The sequence below is a fragment of the Nerophis lumbriciformis genome, linkage group LG03, assembly GCF_033978685.3.
Source record: "Nerophis lumbriciformis linkage group LG03, RoL_Nlum_v2.1, whole genome shotgun sequence".
Taxonomy (NCBI): domain Eukaryota; kingdom Metazoa; phylum Chordata; class Actinopteri; order Syngnathiformes; family Syngnathidae; genus Nerophis; species Nerophis lumbriciformis.
The window spans coordinates 19,880,001-19,907,027 of NC_084550.2; the positions used below are offsets into that span (position 1 = coordinate 19,880,001).

Genomic DNA, 27,027 nt, shown 5'->3' on the forward strand with positions numbered 1-27,027 from the left:
AATACAAATACCAATAGAAATAGCGCTATTGATAATGAACAATACCAATAATTTACCTTTATTATCAACAATACAGTTGTTTAAATGCAACAATACATATACGTAATGATAACTTGAGATACGAAAGAATGCAGAAAAATGGAGGGGGAGAAAGAGAAGCAACCTACATTAACCTTGTAGATTGTTATAGTCACAATAGGTTAAGCTTTGTCAATGTGCCATGTGTTACACCCAGTTTACCCTAGGGCAACAACGTTAATATACGTTTGATGAAACGTGATTATGTGCATGAGTGTAAGTATGCATATGTACTTGTATATGTACAGAATGTGTATATGTGTTTGTACAATGAATGTATATGTACAGAATGTGTATATGTGTTTGTACAGTGAATGTATATGTACAGTATGTGTATGTGTATGTTTGTATATTGAATGTGCGTGTGGATGTACGAACATTAGGTAGGTAAATATGTACTGTATTTGTGTATGTATGTGGGAGCGTAGGTACCTATGTACGTATGTGAGCATATGTGAATTTGCATGTACAATACATTCGACTCCCAGAGTGCGTGGGAGCCAGAGCACGGCCCCATCACCCCCGAGAGCCCAACCCACAAACAGGAGGCGTGGTGCCCAGGGAACCAGGGACCACCGCCCCCACGCAGCCAAGCCGGCCAGCGACAGGAACCCCAGAGCCCGACCCACCGTACCGCCCACAAGGGCCAGCAGCAGGCCGCAGACAGACGCACCCGGCAGAGGACAGGGCACGAGAAAAGCAGGGGACAGCCAGACCCCAAGCCAGCGAGAGACCACACCCCACACGGGCAGAAAGGCGAGACGCCCCGCCCGAGGGACCCAGAGACTCCCCGCAACCGGACGGGAAGACCGCCCCCGCCCCACCGGCAACCGGGCCCCCACGAGCCCACCCCCCACCCCCGGAGAGCGCGGCGAGGCCAGCCCCCGGCCACCCCCCGGCCACCCCACCCAAACCGGCCGCCGCAGGACCACCCAGGCACAGGGCCACGGGAACCACCCACCCCACCCGCAGGGACCCCAACGATGGAGATGGAACAACCAGCAACCGCCCCGCCGAGCCCCCCCCCTGAGGGAGGGGAAAATTAAAAAATAATATTAATAAAATATATTAAAAAATAAATTAATTAATTAATTAATTAATTAATTAATTTAAAAAAAAAAGAATTAAAAGAAGATCACAGACATGCTGACAAACAAGGTCACTACCCCAGCAACTGGCCGACTCGCAGCACCTCGGAATACCTTGCAGCACCAAGCTACCACAATAGACGCAGGGACTAGGCCCAACAGGCCCCAACCAAGACGGGCACCCGGAAGGGATGGACAGCGGGACCCAGGAGCTCCAGACACGCAGTTTGGATGCAGTAGCCTGAGGCGTCGACCCCCGTCTGACAGGCAGGCCCAGAGCGTACCCCCAGAAATATACATACATACATACATATATACATACACATACACACATACACGTATACATACCCACACATACACATATATACATATACATACACATATGTACACATATACATACACATATGTACACATACACATATATAAACATACATACATACACACACATATACATACATATACACAGTTCGTCAGCCCCGACAGCCATCACGCGCGCGCGCTGCCACCAGTAACAACATCAGCCACACCCCTGCACCAGACCCAGCAGCCACGGGCGCCCACACCACAAACAAACGGCAGCAGAAACAGCAGCCGCAATAACCCCAGACAGCCAGCACCAGCCAATCAAATCAAAGCGATCAAAAAAAAAACTGCGACCAGCAACCACACGCCACCAGGGCCACGGAGACCAGCCGGCGCCAGCCCGCCGGTCAGCCCGAACGCCAACACGCAAACAAGAGACACCAACAACCCCCCCAACCAAAAGGCCCCCCACCCCAACCCAAACCCGCACAAACACACCACCGCCCAAACAACCGAGACACAGCATCCAGACCAGACACGGGGGCTGCGCCGCCACCACACCAAGTCACCAACAGAGACCCCACAGCGCAAGGTCGGGCCACACGGGCACGGACCCCATCCAACAGGAAGTGAGACCCGCGCGACGCCACACACAAATAAATAATAAGATTAAAAAAATAAAAAATAAAAAAATAAAATAAAATAAAAAATAAAATTTAAAAAATAAAATAAAATAAAAATAAGTAAATAATAAAAATAAAAATAATAAATACATTAAAAATAAAAAAATATATATAACAATAATAAATGAATAAAAGCCTGGCAGGCCACCAGACCGCAGTCCCCGCCGGCCGACGAGGCAATGAGGGGTGCGCCGAACCCCAAATCCCCCATGCATGTGTACAAGGCCCCCAGAGTGTCTACTGTGTAGTTAAAATTAGGAGGTCAGCCGTTACAGCCGACCTCCAGTCCCTATTGATGTGTGTACTGTAGCGTGAGTGAGATATGTATGCTTGTGGGAACTAATAATGCGATTAAAATTGGGGGACATCAAGGTCATGGTGGGTCCCAACCAAACCAAGCCCCCCAAATCCTAAGTGTCTAATATGCAGCTAAGATTGAGGGATGGACGAGCAGGGGACAAGACAGGAGGACTGGAGCCCCATTGGAGGCATCCTCAACCCCCCGCCATGCCTCCCCGCAGGACAATCCCCAAAGTCCTATATATGTGTGACTGTGTGCGCTATAAGTAGGAGGAGTAGAGGGCCCAGACATCCCCCCAGTCCACGCGGCCGACAACCAGGAACTACGGCCAGGAGGCCGCCACCCCCCGCCACAGCCCGTGACCCACACCAGACCACTTTAACGTGACGCCACGCGAGCCCCTCCCCCCGCCAAACAAAGCCAGCCCCCGCCCGCCCCAACCCAACCCTGCAGAGCCCATACCGGCAACCAAACGCAGAGAAACCGCACAGCCCCCACGCCCAATGCAAACACCGCATCCCGGCCATCCACACAGCAACGTGCCCATACGAGTCCCGGCCAGGGGAAGGAGCCCCCCAACGGGGCAAGAAGCCAATGCATCCCGTCCGCCCGCCAGCCCCCAAACCAGCCGGCAAGCCAACGCCAGCCAGCCCCACAACCCCACAAGCGCACAGACACCAGCCACAGTCCCCCAACCACTCCAACCCAACACAGCGATGCCAACCGCTGGTATCACCGCAGCAACCATCACCACCACCGCCCGTCCGCAGCGTAAACACCCGCGGCCGCCGAAACCAAAACAAAAAAGCGACCGACCCCGTAAACCACAACAACGCACACCCCCGGCTACCACCGAGGCCACCAACCCACCTACCCCAACTCATCCACAGCCAGGCCAATTGAGCCACCGGACATCCACACCCATGCACACACCTACACATTCATATACACATACATACACACATACATATATGCATATACATATACATACACATACACACATATACACACGCATGCATATACATATAAACATACACATCCACACATATATACACATTAATACACCCACACACATATACATAAGCCCACATATACACAAACACATACATACACAACACACACACAAAAATAAATAAATAAATAAATAAATAAATAAATAAATACAAAATTAAAAAAAAAATAGAAAGAAAATAAAAAAAATAAAAATAAAATAAAAATAAACCCTTTAAATAAAATAAAATAAATAAAAATAAACAAGAGGCCTGGTCGCCAACAGTGCCCAACGCCACCAAACCCCGCAGCCCCTCCCGCACGTCCAGGCCCCCCACGCCCACCACCCACCAGGCATCCCATCCGGCAAAAAGCCATAAGGGCCCAGCCCTGCGCCCACAGCCGGCATGCCACGGCACCTCAGCAGACCCGGCGCCGCGATCAGCAATGCACACCGGGGCAGCGACACATACATATGTACCTACATACATACACACAGATTTCACCATACATATATACAAACGTACACACACCCACATACACGCGTACCCATATATAATCGTACGACGTTAAATCCATCGTTACGACCAACTTCCTCTATTTAGTCAAGTATGATGTCCTCTTGTGCGGCAGAGCGGACCTCACAAACTGTGGTTCTGACCTTTTGGAGGTAAATAAAGTCACAAATGACATGTTTGTTTTGTTTACTTTAATGAAAGACTGCATTCCTTTCCTAAGTACCTTTTGATTCACGTACATAACCAAAGAGTCAACTGATTGTCACAATGAGTAAAATCTAAAAAACTCAGATTCGACTAAATCTTTGGTCGAAAAACAGCCCAGATAGAGTCTCTGGTTGGTGTGTTCCTAGTTGACAATGCAATCAACAATAAAACAGATCATAAAATACTACATAAAGATTGTCTTTTATTATGTTTCTGTCAAACAAAACTACTGCATTGCAAAATCTAAAATCTACTTTACAAATATTCAGTTTCATAAATACCTTTTGATTCACGGCAATGAGTCGACTGATCGTTGCAATGAGCAAAAACTAACGAATCATAATCAACTATGAAAATCTTTAGTCGAAGACAGCCCAGCTAGAGTCTCTGGTTGTTTACTTTGTTTCCTTGTTGACAATGCAATCAACACCAAAGTAGATAAAACACTACATAAAGATTGTCTTTATTACGTTTCTGTGGAACAAAACTACATTTTACATGCGCTTTATTAGCGCAGAAAAGGGCCCCCATGGATAAACGAGCCCTACGCAGAGTACATGATCTACTCGGTACACAACAGTATAGGGCTGTCTTCAAATAGACAAAGATTCAACCTTGAATCGTATCGTACGACGATAAATCCATCGTTACGACTAACTTCCTCTATTTAGTCAAGTATGATGTCCTTGTGCAGCAGAGCGGACCTCACAAACTGTGGTTCAGACCTTTTGGAGGTAAATAAAGTCACAAATGACATGTTTGTTTTGTTTACTTTAATGAAAGACTGCATTCCTTTCCTAAGTACCTTTTGATTCACGTACATAACCAAAGAGTCAACTGATTCGACTAAATCTTTGGTCGAAAACAGCCCAGCTCGAGTCTCTGGTTGGTGTGTTCCTTGTTGACAATGCAATCAACAATAAAACAGATCATAAAATACTACATAAAGATTGTCAAAACTACAGCATTGCGAAATCTAAAATCTACTTTACAAATATTCAGTTTTTTTCGTCGAATTACAGTAAAATAATAAATAACCAGTGACTCTCTTTCGAGCATATAAATAGTTCATTTAAGTTTTCCTTAACTGACAATACAATGCTTGTTTTTTTTAAATAAAAATGCATATAAATGCTTACATATGCAACAGTTGCAGACAATATATCCTGAAAGTATACCCATTTTAAAGCTGAATTATTTATACATTAAACACCACGACTATTGAAAAGGTCGACGCATGACGCTGAAATCCAAATCTTTCTAACGCGCTCACAATACTCTCAAATCTGGAGTATTTGATTTTAAGCTTTTTCCAACAAGATGATGTGAAGTCCCAGGATGAATTCAAGTCATTTTCCTGTAAGACGACAACAGAGATTGGCATTGTCATCAAGCAGTTAAGATAAACTTGGACATATACAGTCGTGGTCAAAAGTTTACATACACTAGTGAAGAACATAATGTCATGGCTGTCTTGAGTTTCCAATCATTTCTATTTTTTTGTGATATAGTGATTGGAGCACATACTTGTTGGTCACAAAAAACATTCATGAAGTTTGGTTCTTTTATGAATTTATTATGGGTCTACTGAAAATGTGAGGGTCAAAAGTATACATACAGCAATGTTAAAATTTGCCATACTTGCCAACCCTCCCGGATTTTCCGGGAGACTCCCGAAATTCAGCGCCTCTCCCGAAAACCTCCCGGAAGAAATTTTCTCCTGAAAATCTCCCGGAATTCAGCCGGAGCTGGAGGCCACGCCCCCTCCAGCTCCATGCGGACCTGAGTCCAGTGTGCGCACACAAGGAGACAAAGCAGAAGAACGAGACCGTAGTCGAAGAGCGCAGGGGAGACACTTCTCCAGGGCCGATGTATGCTCGGAGCAACACCCTTCACCTTACCCGGCAGTGGGTCTCCACAGCGGACGACTTTAGGGTGAATGATGAGTCCAGCGATTAGTTGCAAATCTTGCTTTATTGATTGCTTGCACACAGCCAATCCAACACAAAACCAACTAGTCCCTCCCCGCACTCACGCTACCGCTCCCTCTCTTCTCTCGCCCACACACTCACTGACGTCACTCACCTCACCTGCTGTCACCTATTAAAGGGCCACACACACACGTACTCTACTCTCATAACACACAGTACAGTTAGTAGAACAACTGTGTTTTCATTACTGTGTATTTGATAGGTGCCATTGCCCCTGAATTGTATTGCATTGTACTTTCAAGTACCGTATTTTCCGCACTATTAGCCGCACCTAAAAACCACAAATTTTCTCAAAAGCTGACAGTGCGGCTTATAACCCGGTGCGCTTTATATATGGATTAATATTAAGATTCATTTTCATAAAGTTTAGGTCTCGCAACTACGGTAAACAGCCGCCATCTTTTTTCCCCGTAGAAGAGGAAGCGCTTCTTCTTCTACGGTAAGCAACCGCCAAGGTAAGCACCCGCCCCCATAGAAGAGGAAGCGCTTCTTCTTCTACTGTAAGCAACCACCCGCCCCCATAGAAGAAGAACCGCGCGGATATTACGTTTCATTTCATTTGTGTGTTTACATCTGTAAAGACCACAAAATGGCTCCTATTAAGAGACATGCGTACAACGCAGAATTCAAACTCAAGGCAATAAGTCACGCAGTAGAACACGGAAATAGAGCAGCAAGGTAGAGGAAGCAACAAGATGACCTGAGCCACTAAGACAGGGAGACAGCGCCGGACGACATACGCCAACATCTTCCAGTGGATTGTAAATGCCTGGGCGGATATATCGGTCTCAACTGTGGTCCGAGCTTTCCGGAAGGCAGGATTCATGGAACTGCTGGAAAAACAACAGCAACATTGACTCTAATGACTTCGACGAGACGGAGCCGGCCATTTTGGATGCCGTATTCGCCCAACTTTTTAATTCAGACACTGAAGAAGAATTCGAGGGATTTATGGATGAGGAATAATTTCAGAAAGTGAGCTTTAAATGTTTATTTTGTGTGTTGTGTGACATTAATGTTCGAGCAACGTTGAGTTATTGATGTTGCTATTGCTCTGCACTAATTTGAGTGTTACTATTTTTGTGATTGCACATTTGCACATTACATTTTGGGGGTGAACAGAGTTGTTAGAACGCTGGTTTGTAATATATTATTAAAGTTTGACTGACCTATCTGACTGTTTTTTTGACATTCCCTTTAGCGCAGCATAGGCGCGGCTTATAACCCGGGGCGGCTTATAGGTGAACAAAGTTTTGAAATATGCCATTCATTGAAGGTGCGGCTAATAACCCGGGGCGGCTTATAGTGCGGAAAATACGGTACAACAATGAGTAGATGAGTGTTATGTGTGTGTATATGTGTAAATAAATGAACACTGAAATTCAAGTATAAAATAAATAAATATATATATATATAGCTAGAATTCGCTGAAAGTCAAGTATTTCATACATATACATATATATATATATATATATATATATGTATGAAATACTCCAGTTGGTGAATTCTAGCTGTAAATATACTCCTCCCCTCTTAACCACGCCCCCACCCCCGACCACGCCCCCCACCTCCCACCTCCCGAAATCGGAGATCTCAAGGTTGGCAAGTATGATATTTGCTTACATGTCCCTTGGCAAGTTTCACTGCAATAAGGCACTTTTGGTAGCCATCCACAAGCTTCTGCTTGAATTTTTGACCACTCCTCTTGACAAAATTGGTGCAGTTCAGCTAAATGTGTTGGCTTTCTGACATGGACTTGTTTCTTCAGCATTGTCCACACGTTTAAGTCAGGACTTTGGGAATGTCATTCTAAAACCTTCATCCTAGCCTGATTTAGCCATTCATTTGCCACTTTTGACGTGTGTTTGGGGTCATTGTACCAATAGAATATGTTCAAGAAAATTGTCATACAATGTCATGTATTTTGATCATGTTTTTGTTTGGCCATGTGCTGTTTGGTTTTTGGACACTTAGTTCCTGCTTATTCACTCCCTTGTTTTGTTTCCATGGTTACTCATTAGTTTCACCTGTTGCTCATTTGGACACACGCACCTGTGTTAATCATGTCACTGTTATTTAAGCCTGTCTTTTTCTGTTGGTCGTCCTGGAGACATTACTTCTGTTACCTCTGATACTTCTGCTACCATAGTTCATGCTGATCGTTTCACGTCATAGTAAGTGTCTTTTTGGTTTCATGTTCATAGTTTTTGTCTAAGTGTTAGTTTTGTTCATAGCCAAGTTTTTTCTCCGCCTTGAGCGCGCCTTCTGTTTGTACTCTTTTTGAGTGATAAATTAAATCATGTCCCTACCTTCACGCCATGTCCGATCCAACTTTTCTTGCATCTCGGGAAAACAAACCCCCCAAAGTCCACGTCGTGACAGGTAATAGATGAAAATATCTCTTGGAAGCCTCATATAAGTTACCTGAGGACAAAAGTTGCTAAATGTGTTGGAATGATGAGGAGATCATGTGATTTATTGAACACCAATGCTCTGCTGCTATTGTATCATTCATTTATTATGTTGTATTTAAAGGGGAACATTATCACCAGACCTATGTAAGCGTCAATATATACCTTGATGTTGCAGAAAAAAGACCATATATTTTTTTAACCGATTTCCGAACTCTAAATGGGTGAATTTTGGCGAATTAAACGCCTTTCTAATATTCGCTCTCGGAGCGATGACGTCACATCTGGAAGCAATCCGCCATTTTCTCAAACACCGAGTCAAATCAGCTCTGTTATTTTCCGTTTTTTCGACTGTTTTCCGTACCTTGGAGACATCATGCCTCGTCGGTGTGTTGTCGGAGGGTGTAACAACACGAACAGGGACGGATTAAAGTTGCACCAGTGGCCCAAAGATGCGAAAGTGGCAAGAAATTGGACGAAATTTGTTCAAAATACGAGGGTGTGGGGAAAGCCGACGAAAATGGTCAGTCGTTTGTTCCGCACACTTTACCGATGAAAGCTATGCTACGACCAGTGATGTGCAGTCACTAGAGGCAGGTGAGGCAGGGCCTCACCTGCCATCATGGAAAGAAAAAAAATGTAAAAAGAAAAAAAAAAAATTAAATTGTTATATGTATGCAGTGATTATACTATAAAGTTATTTTCATTTAACTTCACCAGTTTTAGATTATTTGTATTCAAAATCGCTGAATTTTCACATTTGCCGTTCAAATACTGAGAAGAGACGGTGCGGTGAACAGCAGCCAGTCGAGGCACGTCACTCAGTGCCTCAACATGGACAGACTCGGCTAACTGCTGGCCTGCTGTGCAGTGAGACTGTATTGCTATATGATTTATTATTATACATTTCCATAGTTTAGTTAGCTGAGGTATATAATGTACAGTGTATTTTGTCAACAACTGTATGTGTGTAACGTATTTCTTGTGCTGAGCGATCATAAAACGGCTGCAAAAGACGCACTGGCTGAGGCTCCAGTAGCCCCGCCTCCTGCACCCCCGCCGTAGAATTGTTATATCAACTAAAGCCTAGGGCTGGGCGATAAAACAATAACAATATATATCGCGATAGACATGTGATCAATATCAATAGAAAATGGGGTCGATAGATCGTTCGATAATTTCACTGAGTTCTGTTAGAAAAAAATAGGAAGAAATGCCGAGCCGGAACCGCACGGCATTCTGGGGGGTGTAGGCAGAGGAAGGGCTTTGGCCTCTCAACCTATCACGGCCGAGCCTGAACCGCAAGGCATTCTGGGAAATGCTAACAGGAGGGGAAAAAAAAAAAAAAAAGCAACAACGGCGAGCTGACGACGAGAAGTAAAACAAAACGGGAATATGAGTGCGGTAGCACGAGAGGAAATTGTAAATAAAAAAAGAAACGTCACGTCACCAGTTTGGCAGTATTTTGGATTTTTTAAGTCCGATACGAATCAGAATAATACTGTCTGCAAACTTTGCAAGGTCGTCGTCCCGACCAAGTCTGGGAACACGACAAACTTATTTTACCACCTGAGCCGCTCTCACCCGCTGGAGTACAGCAGTACCAAACAGCCACAACCATCTACATCAGCCGGTGCAAGTGGAACAGCACCGAAGCGGCAACAACAGACCACCATCGAGAGGTACTCGGCAGCAGTGCCATACGACAAAAATTCAAAACGTTATAAAGAAATAACGAATGCAGTGGTGGATCAATTAGCGAAGGACATGCTACCTACTTATATTTAAAATAAAAGTATTTAAATTCAGTCTTTTTTCTCCTGGTCTTTATTTAGAATAGTTTTTTGTTTTTTTTTAATCAATAATTATCGATATCGACTGATATGAAACACTTATAGCGTGATACATTTTTTAGTCATATCGCCCAGCCCTACTAAAGCCCACACTTAAACTTTCCACGTGCAAGATTGAATCTATATAAAAAAAATTATTTAATAAGAAGCCAAAAAGTGCAAATACAATAATGTTCGTGTTGGAGGAGTTGTGAATGACTGCAGGGCCACAACATTAGGTACACCTGCAGACTGCAGGTGTATCTAATTCACAACTCCTCCAACATGAACATTATTGTTTTTGCACTTTTTGGCTTCTTCTTAAATAACTTTTGTAACCTATTTTTATGGGCTTTCCTATTTGTGATGTTAAGTTCCTGTTATGCGCTGTTATACAGTATATGCCTTGAGCTCTTATTTTGAAGGTGCCAAGAGCGGAAGTGATGACATGTTGTAGTGGAGCGGAGGTTTTTGAAAGAAGGTAAATAAAGTGGTCCTCGTGTAAACTGGAGCCTCCGTGTTTGTTATTTTGTAGTTTCATGCAGTATAGGCGACATTTATAAACCCTCGGTTACACTTTTTTAAATAGATTCAATCTTGCACGTGGAAAGTTTAAGTGAGGGCTTTAGTTGATATAACACACCCGTCAGGGGGTTCGTTAATCCAGCACAACAGCGGCGAATGGACTTTATTTATAAGTAAAGATAAGACCATAATAACGTTTTTTTTATTAAATGTGCTTTTTTGTGTGCTACAGTTTGTATGTGTAAAGTTAAAGTTAAGTTAAAGTACCAATGATTGTCACACACACACTAGGTGTAATGAAATTTGTCCTCTGCATTTGACCCATCTCTTGATCACCCCCTGGGAGGTGAGGGGAGCAGTGGGCAGCAGCGGCGCCGTGCCCGGGAATAATTTTTGGTGATTTAACCCCCAATTCCAACCCTTGATGCTGAGTGCCAAGCAGGGAAGAATGCTGGTATGAGCTTTTAAACATAACCCGTTAACTGCTGCCAAACAAATGGTGAATAAGATACTCTTTAGGGTTCATGTGTTTGAAAATCTGACTGTGATGAAGTCAGTGCCTCACCAGCCATCAACCTCACCGCATGTCACTGGCTACGACAGAGATGGCAAGAATGTGTCGATATCCTGCGACACTCAAAGCAGATGCATTTCCAACGATAAAGTCAAAGAAATCTGCCGCCAGACCCCCATTGAATCTGCCGGAGTGTGTGAGCTATTCAGGGACAAAGGACCTCGGCGGCAGTTTGTTCCCGCAGACGAGCGAGCTAAACCCCCTGGATGTCTTGGATGATCAAGAGAAGAATATCGACCCTAGCTTCCCTGGCCTGCTGACATCAACTCCAAAACTGGACAGATCAGCTTTCAGGAAAAGAGAGCGGATGAGGGTATGTCTACAGAATATATTAATTGATGAAAACTTTATTGCGGTTTTACGTAAATTATTATACATAAACTGTGTTTACCAATAATTTAGCTTAAAAACATTACAACACTTAAAAACAAACACATACAAATCGTTGGTTAGAAGGCGATCGCCAAATTCGTCCTCGCTTTCTCCCGTGTCGCTGGCTGTCGTGTCGTTTTCCTCGGTTTCGCTTGCATACGGTTCAAACCGATATGGCTCAATAGCTTCAGTTTCTTCTTCAATTTCGCTTAAGCCGCTGAAATCCGAGTCTGAATCCGAGCTAATGTCGCTATAGCTTGCTGTTCTATCCGCCATGTTTGTTTGTATTGGCATCACTATGTGACGTCACAGGAAAATGGACGGGTGTTTATAACGATGGTTAAAATCAGGCACTTTGAAGCTTTTTTTAGGGATATTGCGTGATGGGTAAAATTTTGAAAAAAACTTCGAAAAATAAAATAAGCCACTGGGAACTGATTTTTAATGGTTTTAACCCTTCTGAAATTGTGATAATGTTCCCTTTTAAAAAAGATATTGCTGGGTATTGTGGCCACACAGCTCATTTTTTTGTTTCATCTGACCACAGAACTTTCCTTCATAAGGTCTTATCTTTGTCCATGTGATGTCGGATGAAACAAAAATTTGAGCTGTTTGGCCACAATACCCAGCAATATGTTTGGAGGAGAAAAGGTGAGGCCTTTAATCCCAGGAACACCATCCCTGCCGTCAAGCATGGTGGTGGTAGTATTATGCTCTGGGCCTGTTTTTCTGCCAATGGAACTGGTGCTTTACAGAGAGTAAATGGGACAATGAAAAAGGAGGATTACCTCCAAATTCTTCAGGACAACCTTAAATTTTATAGCCCGGAGGTTGGGTCTTGGGTGCAGTTGGGTGTTCCAACAGGACAATGACCCCAAACACACGTCAAAAGTGGTAAAGGAATGGCTAAATCAGGCTAGAATGGCCTTCCTATGGATAATGCTGAAGAAACAAGTCCATGTCAGAAAACCAACACATTTGCACCAATTTTGTCAAGAGGAGTGGTCAAAAATTCAAGCAGAAGCTTGTGGATGGCTACCAAAAGCCTTTTATTGCAGTGAAACTTGCCAAGAGACATGTAAGCAAATATTAACATTGCTGTATGTATACTTTTGACCCTCACATTTGCTCATTTAATAAATTCATAAAACAACCAAACTTCATGAATGTTTTTTGGGACCAACAAGTATGTGCTCACAAAAAAAAAAGAGTTGTAGAAATGATTGGAAACCCAAGACAGCCATGACATTATGTTCTTTACAAGTGTGTGTCAACTTTTGACCACGACTGTAACTCCGTCACTTAACCAATATCTCGCTCACCGTCTTTTCCGGCGTGAATAAAGCTGGACTAGTCCATATGCAATAGCAGGCCAGAGTGCGGTCATCACCACTGTAACTGGCGAATGGTCAAATGGCCACCAGGAAGGTTTCCGAAACTGTAAAGAGAACTGCGGGAGAACACAGTGTGTGGTGTCAATCACTAATAAGAATATTTGATAAATATTATGGGAAATATGTGAATACCTTGTGTGCTGCAGGTCGAGAGTCCTCACACCTTAATGAAGATGACCTTGACTTGAAATGGGAGAATAAATATTCCAATTAATAAGTATCGTATTTTCCGGACCATAGGGCGCACCGGATTATAAGGCGCAGTGCCGATGAGCTGTTCTACTCAGGTCTTTTTTCATACAAACAAACGGATTATAAGGCGCATTAAAAGGGGTCGTATTAGTATTACTTTTTTTTAAATGTAACATGTTCAAAAATGTAACAAGACTTAGAGGGCTCATGTCAGCTCAAGACTTAGAAAAACTTGTACATGCCTTTATTACCAGTAGGCTACACTATTGTAATAGTCTCCTTGCAGGTCTTCCCAAAAAAACTGTCAGGTAGCTATAGCTTGTTCAGAACGCTGCTGCTAGAGTTCTAACAAAGACCAAAAAAATGTGAGCACATTACACCAATTCTTAAATCCTTACATTGGCTCCCTGTACATCAGAGAATTGATTTCAAAATCCTCCTGCTCACATATAAATCACTACATGGTCTAGGGCCGAAGTATATCACCGATACGCTCCCACTATATAAGCCCTCTAGATCAGTGTTTTTCAACCTTTTTTGAGCCAAGGCACATTTTTTGCGTTGAAAAAATCCGGAGGCACACCACCAGCAGAAATCATAAACTCAGTTGACAGTAAAAAGTCGTTGTCGCAATTGTTGTATATGAATTTAAAGCATAACCAAGCATGCATCACTATAGCTCTTGTCTCAAAGTAGGTGTACTGTCACCACCTGTCACATCACCCCCTGACTTATTTGGAGTTTTTGCTGTTTTCCTGTGTGTAGTGTTTTAGTTCTTGTCTTGCGCTCATACTTGCCAACCTTGAGACCTCCAATTTCGGGAGGTGTGGGGGTGGGGGGCGTGGTTGGGGGCGTGGTTAAGAGGGGAGTAGTATATTGACAGCTAGAATTCACCAAGTCAAGTATTTCATATATATATATATATATATACATCCTGAAAATATGCAAACAAAACTGTGTTTAGATAATTGATACTTCAAACTTGCATAAATAAATATTAAGGAATATAACATAACTTGGCTTCTGAGAGCTTCAAAATGTAATGAATAAAATGTTAAAGTTGTTGATAAACAAGCAATTATTTTAATAATTAAATATGGTCATTTTAAATGAATTATTATGATCATTTAAAATTAATTATTTCAAATATGTTTATTTTAATGTATAATTCTATGGCTGAGTGTAATAAGGAGTCAGAAAAAATACAAATAAAAATATAATTAATTTTGATGTTTTTTTTTTTTTTTTTAATTTAATATATTTATTTTTAGGTAAGATAAACATAATAATACAATTTATCTGTAGTCTGGATGATTTAGTTCTTGTCACCCTGTTGTCCTCCCGTCATGAAAAAAGGCTGTCCTCACTCAGGTCGCATGGAGCTGGAGGGGGCGTGGCCTCCAGCTCCGGCTGAAAATCGGGAGATTTTCGGGAGAATATTTGTCCCGGGAGGTTTTCGGGAGAGGCGCTGAATTTCGGGAGTCTCCCGGAAAATTCGGGAGGGTTGGCAAGTATGCTTGCGCTCCTATTTTGGTGTTTTTTTCTCTTTTTTTGGTATTTTCCTGTAGCAGTTTCATGTCTTATATTTCCCGCATCTACTTTGTTTTAGCAATCAAGAATATTTCAGTTGTTTTTATCCTTCTTTGTGGGGACATTGTTGATAGTCATGTCATGTTCGGATGTCCATTGTGGACGCTGTCTTTGCTCCACAGTAAGTCTTTGCTGTCGTCCAGCATTCTGTTTTTGTTTACTATGTAGCCAGTTCAGTTTTAGTTTCGTTCTGCATAGCCTTCCCTAAGCTTCAATGCCTTTTCTTAGCGGCACTCACCTTTTGTTTATTTTTGGTTTAAGCATAAGACACCTTTTTACCTGCCTTTACAAAGCAATTAGCTACCGGCTGCCACCTACTGATATGGAAGAGTATTACACAGTTACTCTGCCGAGCTCCAGACAGCACCGACACTCAAAAACAACACGTAATTTGCAGACTATATTTACTTGCTTGCAAAAAATATTTTTAACCCAAATAAGTGAAATTCGATAGTCTCCCACGGCACACCAGACTGTATCTCACGGTACACTAGTGTGCCGCGGCACAGTGGTTGAAAAACACTGCTCTAGACCACTAAGACCAATCTGTTAGCGGTTCCCAGAGTAAACTCCAATCAAGGGAGAGCATCATTCAGTCACTATGCAACAAATAGCTGGAATAAACTTCCTGAAGATGTCAGACTTTCCCCAACTCTGACTACTTTCAAAACTAGACTGAAAACTTTTATGTTCACCTTAGCCTCCAGCTAAATCTTTTAATATTTTGACTTTAAACGTCCGCACTGTTTTTATTTTTATTGTCTGCATTTTAATTTTGCTTTTATTTTCTTTCATTTCACTTTGTTGTCTGTGAAGCACTTTGAGTCTGCCTTGTGTATGAAAAGTGCTATACAAATAAAGTTGCCTTGCCTAAATGTAAAACACTATCTTGTGGTCTACCTCAGTGTTTTTCAACCACTGTGCCGCGGCACACTAGTGTACCGTGAGGTATTGTTTGGTGTGCCGTGAGACATTATGTAATTTCACCTAATTGGGTTAAAATTATTTTATGCAAACCAGTAATTATAATCTGCAAATAATGTGCCGTTGTTGAGTGTCTGTGCTGTCTAGAGCTTGGCATATCAGTAAGTGGCAGCAGTTAGCTAATTGATTTGTAGATGTCGGGAACACGGTTCGTCCTGATCACAATATGCAGGAGGCAGAGTGCAGGTAAAAAGGTATCTAATGCTTAAACCAAAAATAAACAAGAGGCGAGTGCCGCTAAGAAAAGGCATTGAAGCTGAGGGATGACTATGCAAAATGAAGCTAAAACTGAATTTGCTGCAAAGTAAACAAAAACAGAATGCTGGACGACAGCAAAGACTTACAGCGTGTGGAGCAGACGGCGTCCACAAAGTACATCCGTACATGACAATCAACACCAAAATAGGAGCGCAAGACAAGAACTAACACAGGAAAACAGCAAAAAAAACTCCAAATAAGTCACGGCGTGATGTGACAGGTGGTGACAGTACACCTACTTTGAGACAAGAGCTATAGTGGATGCATGGGTGGTTATGGTTTGAATTCATATCCAACAATTGCGAGAATGACCTTTTATTGTTAATATTGGCTGCTGAGTTTAATTTTTCTATGTTTTCCGCTCACGGTGTGCCTTGGGATTTTTTCGTTGAAAAAAATGTGCCTTGGCTCAGAAAAGGTTGAAAAACACTGGTCTACCTAACATGTAATGGTGGTTCTTTGGTCAAAATGTTGCATGGATTATGTTTATTTTGTTGCCCTAAATTAAGCATTTTTAAGCATTCATATGTCTAAATGAAGTAAAATATCCATACTACCACTGGATGAGACCAAACCAATCAGATCGTGCTGTTCAGTATCATGGCAGCCTCAGGCCACATTACTATATTGGCTTTACCGAGTGTAGAGGGGACTACAGGTTGTTATTTCATGTCTAGAGGGCTTTCATAATGTTAAAAATGTATTCAGAAGGTTGTAAACAGGTTTTTTTCTATGCTCCAGCTATGAAAATATTTGATTTATAATCAATGATTCCTTCGTCACAGAAATTAATTCATCCCGGTCATGACCGGAACCAAATTACAGCGGTAAACGAGGAATTATTATATAATAATTGTCAGAATAATTGTATCTAAATTATCACAAAACTTTGTGTTGCCATCAGTTCCCGGCGAGAAGACAAAAGCTGTCTTTGATCCTACCAAGAAGAAGGCTTGTAAAACTCCACTGTGTAGGATGGGAAGCAACATGAAGGTGTTCTGTTTCTTTGATGTATTGTAATCAACAGAAAGATATTGTCTTGACCCGAGAACTACAAAGCGAAGAGGAAGCAGGACCACACTCCCCTCCAGGCGACCTTTTCTTTTAACTGTTTCACAACCTTTTCTTTGAACCGTTTTGTGGCCAAAAGGCAGCACCTGTTTACGACCCCCTTCCTTTAGAAACAGCTGTTGCCATGTAATCAGGGAAAGTCCAAATAAAAGAGGAGGCGTGCAATCTTTCGTCTCCACTCGGAGACTGTACAAAGAGTTCAGTCCAGACGTCTCTCCTCAATTGAGCCAAATTTAATTCTGTCTCTGTTTAATTCCTTGCTTCTTGTCTTGTTTAATAGATGTCATTAGTGTTTGAACCTGACAATAATAGTTTATTAAAAATAGTAGGTGATGTTCAGGCTTTATAGGCATTAATTAAAAATAGTAAGCGCTCTCTACAGTGCATCTGGAAAATATTCACAGCGCTTCACTTTTTCCACATTGTGTTACACAGTCTTATTCCAAAATGAAACAAATTTATTTTTGTCCTCAAAATTCTATAATGACAATGTGATAAGTGTTGTTTTTTTTATTTTATTTTGCAAATGTATAAAAAAACCAACAAAAAAAATCACATGTACATAGGTATTCAAAGTCTTTGTTCAATACTTTGACAGCGATTACAGCCTCAAGTCTTTTTTACTATCAAGCCACAAGCTTGACACACCTATCTTTTGGCAGTTTTGCCCATTCCTTTTTGCAGCACCTCTCAAGCTCCATCAGGTTGGATGGAAAACAGTCGGTTATCATCCAGGATGTCTCTACACATTTCGGCATTCATCTTTCCCTCTATCCTGACTCGTCTCCCAGTTCCTGCTGCTAAAAAAAAACACCCCCACAGCATGATGCATCCGGGACGCCACAATACCCCCCTCTCCCCAACCCCGCCCCCCCAACCCTGCCCACCTCAACCTCCTCATGCTCTCTCAGGGAGAGCATGTCCCAAATTCCAAGCTGCTGTTTTGAGGCATGTTAAAAAAAAAAAAATGCACTTTGTGACTTCAATAATAAATATGGCAGTGCCATGTTGGCATTTTTTTTCCATAACTTGAGTTGATTTATTTTGGAAAACCTTGTTACATTGTTTAATGCATCCAGCGGGGCATCACAACAAAATTAGGCATAATAATGTGTTAATTCCACGACTGTATATATCGGTATCGGTTGATATCGGTAATTAAGAGTTGGACAATATCGGAATATCAGATATCGGCAAAAAAGCCATTGTCGGACATCTCTTCGTACAACCCTAGTATTGAGCTTGCCACGTACACACTCAATAATCCACACTTTGCTGTACAACTCACCTCCTTCACCTGCGCCACACTGAGCTCCTCCAGCGTGTGCAAGCGGTGCAGCACGTGGGCCATGTCGTCCTGCAGCCTGAACAGAGCCGCAGCTATTTGCTCGTTGACGTTCCCCCAGGAAGCGCCGCTGGAGCGTGTGCACGGTGACACGCCGTCACAGGCCGGCGGCAAAGCGGCAGAGTGTGCACACGGTGACACACCGTCACACGCTGGCAACCACGACTGGGAGTTGCAAGCGGTCATTGGGGACTCTGAAACAAAAAGCCAAATTGGGACATGTTAAAAGCTAACGAGATGAATCTTTGCACTGTGACTTTTACCTCTGATGAAAGTCGCATTGTGAGGTTCTTGAACGCAAGACTCTCTTTTGAGGAGGGAACCATCTTCTGCTTTAAGAGCGGAGGAACTCTCAAACCAAAGCTCTTGTTCCCTCACTGAAGCGGCAGGAGATACTGCGGATGTAGGAAGCGTCTTAAAAAGGAGAAATATTAAAAGTCAGTCACTCCGACCGGTTAAATCAATTTGTAGAGATTAGGCATAATAATGTGTTAATTCCACAACTGTATACATCGGTATCGGTTGATATCGGAATCGGTAATTAAGAGTCGGACAATATCGGAATATCGGATATCGGCAAAAAAGCCATTATCGGACATCGTATGCTTGTAACTCAAATTTTTAACGCATAGAGTAGACAGAGGATTCATATGGCCCCATTCGTCACGGTTTACCTGACACATGAAACGTGACGGATTTGGGGCGTGCACAATCCACTGTAGCTGCCAGATCGCAGTCGAGTGTTGAATATCTTAAAGGGGAACATTATCACAATTTCAGAAGGGTTAAAACCATTAAATATCAATTCCCAGTGGCTTATTTTATTTTTCAAAGTTTTTTTCAAAATTTTACCCATCACGCAATATCCCTAAAAAAAGCTTCAAAGTGCCTGATTTTAACCATCGTTATATACACCCGTCCATTTTCCTGTGACGTCACATAGTGAAGCCAACACAAACAAACATGGCGGAAAGAACAGCAAGCTATAGCGACATTAGCTCGGATTCAGAGTCGGATTTCAGCGGCTTAAGCAATTCAACAGATTACGCATGTATTGAAACGGATGGTTGTAGTGTGGAGGCAGGTAGCGAAAACAAAATTGAAGAAGAAACTGAAGCTATTGAGCCATATCGGTTTGAACCGTATGCAAGCGAAACCGACGAAAACGACACGACAGCCAGCGACACGGGAGAAAGAGAGGACGAATTCGGCGATCGCCTTCTAACCAACAATTGGTATGTGTTTGTTTGGCATTAAAGGAAACTAACAACTATGAACTAGGTTTACAGCATATGAAATACATTTGGCAACAACATGCACTTTGAGAGTGCACACAGCCCAATTTTCATCAATTAATATATTCTGTAGACATACCCTCATCCGCTCTCTTTTCTGAAAGCTGATCTGTCCAGTTTTGGAGTTGATGTCAGCAGGCCAGGGAAGCTAGGGTCGATATTCTTCTCTTGATCATCTTCGGTGGCATAAGGGACGGTGTGAGCCAAGACATCCAGGGGGTTTAGCTCGCTCGTCTGCGGGAACAAACTGCCGCCATTGCTTGCCGTGCTACCGAGGTCCTTTGTCCCTGAATTGCTCACACACTCCGGCAGATTCAATGGGGGTCTGGCGGCAGATTTCTTTGACTTTATCGTTGGAAATGCATCTGCTTTGAGTGTCGCAGGATATCCACACATTCTTGCCATCTCTGTCGTAGCATAGCTTTCGTCGGTAAAGTGTGCGGAACGAACGTCCAATTTCTTGCCACTTTCGCATCTTTGGGCCACTGGTGCAACTTGAATCCGTCCCTGTTCGTGTTGTTACACCCTCCGACAACACACCGACGACGCATGATGTCTCCAAGGTACGGAAAACAGTCGAAAAAACGGAAAATAACAGAGCTGATTTGACTCGGTGTTTGAGAAAATGACGGATTGCTTCCCGATGTGACGTCACAACGTGACGTCATCGCCCCGAGAGCGAATATTAGAAAGGCGTTTAATTCGCCAAAATTCACCCATTTAGAGTTCGGAAATCGGTTAAAAAAATATATGGTCTTTTTTCTGCAACATCAAGGTATATATTGACGCTTACATGATAATGTTCCCCTTTAAAGCATGTTTTGTGGCAATTCCAACTTTGACCACAGCGTCAGTTGGTATGTACCGTATTTTTCGGACCATAGGGCGCAACGGCGTCTTCTCCCCGTCATCTTTGTTGTAGCGGTGTAGCGTGCAAGGACGGGAGTGGAGCAAGCGGTCGGGGGGGGGGGGGGGGGGGGGGCGTGGTTGGGGGCTTGTTTAAGACGGTAGGAATATATTGACAGCTAGAATTCACCAAGTATTTCATACATATACAGTATATATATATATATATATATATATATATATATATATATATATATATATATATATATATACATCCTGAAAATATACAAACAAAACTGGGTTTAGATAATTGATACTTCAAACTTGCATAAATAAATATTAAGGAATATAACATAACTTGGCTTCTGAGAGTTTCAAAATGTAATGAATAAAATGCTAAAGTTGTTGATAAACAAGCAATTATTTTAATAATTAAATATGGTCATTTTAAATGAATTATTATGATAATTTAAAATCAATTATTTCAAATATGTTTATTTTAATGTATAATTCTATGGCTGGATGTAATAAGGAGTCAGGAAAAAATACAAATAAAAATACAATTAATTTTGATGTTTTTAGCAAAATATAGTAAACATGTATTTAGTTGTTTTTTTTGTAAATTAATAAATATATTTATTTTTAGGTAAGATAAACATAATAATACAATTTATCTCTAGTCTGGATGATTTAGTTCTTGTCACCCTGTTGTCCTCCCGTCATGAAAAAAGGCTGTCCTCACTCAGGTCCGCATGGAGCTGGAGGGGGCGTGGCTTCCAGCTCCGGCTGAAAATCGGGAAATTTTCGGGAGAATATTTGTCCCGGGAGGTTTTCGGGAGAGGCGCTGAATTTCGGGAGTCTCCCGGAAAATTCGGGAAGGTTGGCAAGTATGAGGTACACAGAACATCAGAGGGTCAATTGTGCGAGAAAAAGAGAGCAGACAGTGTTGACAAACAATGTTGCAACCTTGTGTGGGAACCGCAGGTGCAGAAACACAAAAGAAGAAGAAATTGTATCCGTGGAACGTTCATATTGTTGTTACTCAGCCAGCGTTTGTGGGTCTAATGGACCCGTTGCATTTTGTGGCTTTTAATGCCTCACAATCAAACACTTTTATGTTAAAATACTGAACAGATGTTTACCTTATCCCAATAAACATCTGTTTTGTGGCTTTTAATGCCTCACAATCAAACACTTTAATGTTAAAATACTGAACAGATGTTTATTGGGATAAGGTAAACATCTGTTCAGTATTTTAACATAAAAGTGTTTGATTGTGAGGCATTAAAAGCCACAAAATGCAACGGGTTTATCAGACCCACAAACGCTGGCTGAGTAACAACAATATGAACATTACACAAGGGTTTTAAGTGTGCCTTATAGTCTGGAAAATACGGTAACTCAAATTTTTTTACGCATAAAGTAGATAGGGGATTCAAGTCCATTTTAAAAGATCGGGAAACCAGTTCTCTTGGGAAATGTACTTGCTATATATATACAGTCGTGGAATTAACACATTATTATGCCTAATTTTGTTGTGATGCCCCGCTGGATGCATTAAACAATGTAACAAGGTTTTCCAAAATAAGTCAACTCAAGTTATGGAAAAAAAAAATGCCAACATGGCACTGCCATATTTATTATTGAAGTCACAAAGTGCATTATTTTTTTTTAACATGCCTCAAAACAGCAGCTTGGAATTTGGGACATGCTCTCCCTGAGAGAGCATGAGGAAGTTGAGGTGGGGGGGTGTATATTGTAGCGTCCCGGAGAAGTTAGTGCTGCAAGAGATTCTGGGTATTTGTTCTGTTGTGTTTATGTTGTGTTACGGTGCGGATGTTCTCCCGAAATGTGTTTGTCATTCTTGTTTGGTGTGGGTTCACAGTGTGGCGCATATTTGTAACAGTGTTAAAGTTGTTTATACGGCCACCCTCAGTGTGACCTGTATGGCTGTTGACCAAGTATGAATTGCATTCACTTGTGTGTGTGAAAAGCCGTAGATATTATGTGATTGGGCCGGCACGCAAAGGCATTGCCTTTAAGGTTTATTGGCGCTCTGTACTTCTCCCTACATCCGTGTACACAGCGGCGTTTTAAAAAGTCATATATTTAACTTTTTGAAACCGATACCGATAATTTCCGATATTACATTTTAAAGCATTTATCGGCCGATAATATCGGCACCCGCCATCAGTTGGTGTAGCAACTAACACTGTAAGATCCGCCCCAAACATATGGTCTTACTCACTAACAAGCTTATAGATAGAGAGCGACATAACTGTTTTCCAACATTAGGAAGGAAAAAGGTGAGTGTGACACACCGTATTGAAGAAAAGTGGATGATATTTATTGAATAAAAATAAATACATCTAGAACAAACTGAAGCAGAATGAGTCTTTCGTCAGCCGCTCAGTGGCGGGTCTTATTTACGCTTCCATAGCGAGTCTACTGACAGACCTACAAACCCCAAAACCTGTGAAGTTGGCACGTTGTGTAAATCGTAAATAAAAACAGAATTCAATTGAATAGACTGCAAAGATAAGGATACTTAATGTTCAAACTGGAAAACGTTGTTATTTTTTGCAAATATTAGCTCATTTGGAATTTGATGCCTGCAACATGTTTCAAAAAAGCTTGCACAAGTGGCAAAAAAGACTGAGAAAGTGGAGGAATGCTCAACAAACACTTATTTGGAACATCCCACAGATGAACAGGCTAATTGGGGACAGGTGGGTGCCATGATTGGGTATTGTCAGAATAATTGTATCTAAGTTATCACAAAACTTTGTGTTTCTTAGACTTAGACTTCCTTTTTATTGTCATTCAAATGTGAACTTTACAGCACAGATAAGAACAACATTTCGTTACATAAGCTCATGGTAGTGCAGGATAAAAAAGCAATAAGGTGCATATATAAATAAATAAATATATATAAATAATATATATAATATATATATATAAAATAAATAATTATATATAAATAAATAAATAGATTACTGTACAGATAAATATATTGCACTTTTTCACATGCGTCCACGTTTATGGATGTATGTTATATTGTCTTTTTTATTCTCACAAAACTGTGTTTCAATGAATTCCTGGCGAGCAGACAAAAGCTGTCTTTGGTCTTACCAATCAAAAGGCTTGTAAAACTCCGCTGTGTAGGATGGGAAGCGACATGAAGGTGTCGGCTTCTTTGATGTATTGTAATCCACAGGAAGATTTTGTCTTGACCCGAGATCTACAAAGCGGACAGGAAGCAGGACCTGACCCCCCCATCCAGGCACCTTTTCTTTTAACTGTTTACGACCTTTTCTTTGAACTGTTTTTAATCAAAGGCGATGGCTGTTTACGACCCCCCTCCCTTAGAAACAGCTGTTGCCATGTAATCAGGGAAAGTCCAAATAAAAGAGGAGGCGTACAATCTTTCGTCAGAGCGCGGTGACACTGTACAAGGGTACAGGTGTACGCGTTTCGCCTCAATTGAGCCAAATTTAATTCGGTCTCTGTTTAAGTCCTTGCTTCTTGTCTTGTTTAATAGATGTCATCAGTGTTTGAACCTGACAGTTAGTACATCAGTCGAGGGAGAAGAGCCTTGTAATCAGGGAAAGTCCAAATAAAAGAGGAGGCGTACAATCTTTCGTCAGAGCGCGGTGACACTGTACAAGGGTACAGGTGTACGCGTTTCTCCTCAAATGAGGTAAATTGAATTCTGTCTCTGTTTAATTCCTTGCTTCTTGCCTTGTTTAATAGATGTCATCAGTGTTTGAACCTGACAAGTATAAAAGCAGCGTCCATGAAATGCTCGGTCATCCACAAACAAGATGGGGCGAGAGTCACCACTTTGTGAAAAATTGCTTGAGCAATTTGTTTAAGAACATTTCTCAAGGAGCTATTGCAAGGAATTTAGGGATTTCACCATCCACAGTCTGCAATATCATCAAAAGGTTCAAAGAATCTGGAGAAATCTCTGCACGTAACATTGAATGCCCGTGACCTTGGATCCCTCAGGCGGTACTGCATCAAAAAGCGACATCAGTGTGTAAAGGATATCACCACATGGGCTCAGGAACACTTCAGAAAATTATTGTCAGTAACTACAGTTGGTCGCTACATCTGTAAGTGCAAGTTAAAACTCTACTATGCAAAGCCAAAGCCATTTATCAACAACACCCAGAAACGCCGCCGGCTCCGCTGGGCCCGAGCTCATCTAAGATGGACTTATGCAAAGCGTAAAAGCGTTCTGTGGTCTGGCGAGTTTTTATTCACGAATTACACAGCGTGCCAACTTCACTGGTTTTGGGTTTTGTAAGTTACAACTGTACTCTACTTTGTATTAGACATGGCAATGGAGGATGAATGTGCATGTACGAGCCAGTCTGCCCCACAACAAGACGTTAGAGAAAAAGATAGAGCTTATTGACTACAATGGCAGACTTTGGGGAAATTCCAACCATACATGGAAAAATGTCACAGGTTGTAATAATTTCAAACGTCCTGTTTGGAGGAAGTATGAAGGAAAGCGAGATTGTTTTATAAAAATATCTCTGCAACGCCTCAGTAGTTTGATATTAAATTTATGGGTCTTGTGCAGATCCCAAATACACAAAAAACGGGCACCGATTATATGCAAAAACAACTTTTCTTACATAAGTCTTCTTTAACACAAGTATCCAACATTGTAACATTTATAAATCAGAAAAGACTAAATTCATCATAGGTCGACTTCAAGTAAGAACTGCAAGCAAATAAGTGGAAATTGGGGAGATTTTGTGCAAAAATTAGACATGGTCGAGTGTAGCATTTTTCTGAAGTGCTTGGAAAACAATTATAGGGTACACGCCATCTTATTTTATAAAAGGCACATTTCCCACATTATTTCCAAGTAGTGATATCATTTGGAACTAACCTTGTCCATGGTCACATGCTCACTGGAATCACAAAATTCTTCATGATCAGAATCTGCAGGAGGATAGTGCTTCTTAATATATTTTTGATCTGAAATACATAGAGTATATTTATATATACACACACATATATATATATATATATATATATATATATATATATATATATATATATATATATATATATATATATATTATATATATACACAAAACCTAAAACCAGTGAGGTTGGCACGTTGTGTAATTTGTAAATAAAAACAGAATACAATGATTTGCTAATCCTTTTCAACTTATATTCAATTGAATAGACTGCAAAGACAAGATACTTACTGTTACAACTTACTGTTGTAACACGTGGCTTGCTGAAATAAGCAGGGGCGTCCATGATAACGTTGCTTGGATGGCAACATGTGTTGCTCCAAAACTTGTATGTACCTTTCAGCATTAATGGTGCCTTCACAGATGTGTAAGTTACCCATGTCTTGGGCACCAATACACCCCCATACCATCACAGATGATGGCTTTTGAACTTTGCGCCTAGAACAATCCGGATGGTTCTTTTCCTCTTTGGTCCGGAGGACACCACGTCCACAGTTTCCCCAAACAATTTGAAATATGGACTCGTCAGACCACAGAACACTTTTCCACTTTGCATCAGTCCATCTTAGATGAGCTCAGGCCCGGCGTTTCTGGGTGTTGTTGATAAATGGCTTTCACTTTGCATAGTAGAGTTTTAACTTGCACTTACAAATGTTGGACGAACTGTAGTTACTGACAGTGGTTTTCTGAAGTGTTCCTGAGCCCATGTGGTGATATCCTTTACACACTGATGTCAGTTTTTGATGCAGTACCGCCTGAGGGATCCAATGTCACGGGCATTCAATATTACGTGCAGTGATTTCTCCATATTCTCTGAACCTTTTGATGATATTACGGACCGTAGATGGTGAAATCCCTAAATTCCTTGCAATAAATCGTTGAGAAATGTTGTTCTTAAACTGTTCGACAAATTGCTCACGCATTTGTTCAAAGCGGTGACCCTCGCCCCGTCCTTGTTTGTGAATGACTGAGCATTTCATGGAAGCTGCTATTACACCCAATCATGGCACCCACCTGTTCCCAATAAGCCTGTCCACCTGTGGGATGTTTCAAGTAAGTGTTGGACGAGCATTCCTCAACTTTCTCAGTCTTTTTTGGCACTCGTGCCAGCTTTTTTGAAACATGTTGCAGGCATCAAATTCCAAATGAGCTAATATTTGCAAAAAATAACAA

The 27,027-nt window shown here is 41.6% G+C and overlaps 1 protein-coding gene across 6 annotated transcripts in view; it reads right to left on the reverse strand.

Moving 5' to 3' along the window:
- Window positions 1-4,926: 4,926 nt before the first annotated feature.
- Window positions 4,927-27,027, reverse strand: part of LOC133580670 (acyl-CoA-binding domain-containing protein 5-B-like) — a 37,377-nt gene continuing 15,276 nt past the window's right edge. For 3 of the 6 annotated variants that reach the window (XM_061934885.1, XM_061934900.1, XM_061934893.1), the window contains exons 9-14: window positions 25,758-25,846; window positions 18,971-19,121; window positions 18,651-18,901; window positions 13,400-13,450; window positions 13,196-13,323; window positions 4,927-5,525 (exon numbers count right to left, since the gene is read on the reverse strand). In XM_061934885.1, coding sequence (XP_061790869.1) covers window positions 5,513-5,525; window positions 13,196-13,323; window positions 13,400-13,450; window positions 18,651-18,901; window positions 18,971-19,121; window positions 25,758-25,846 — 683 coding nt within the window. In that variant the 3' untranslated portion in view covers window positions 4,927-5,512. Of the gene's footprint in view, window positions 5,526-12,898; window positions 13,324-13,399; window positions 13,451-18,650; window positions 18,902-18,970; window positions 19,122-25,757; window positions 25,847-27,027 lie in introns of those variants that run through there. The other 3 variants (XM_061934916.1, XM_061934909.1, XM_061934924.1) reach the window with 3 other exon arrangements.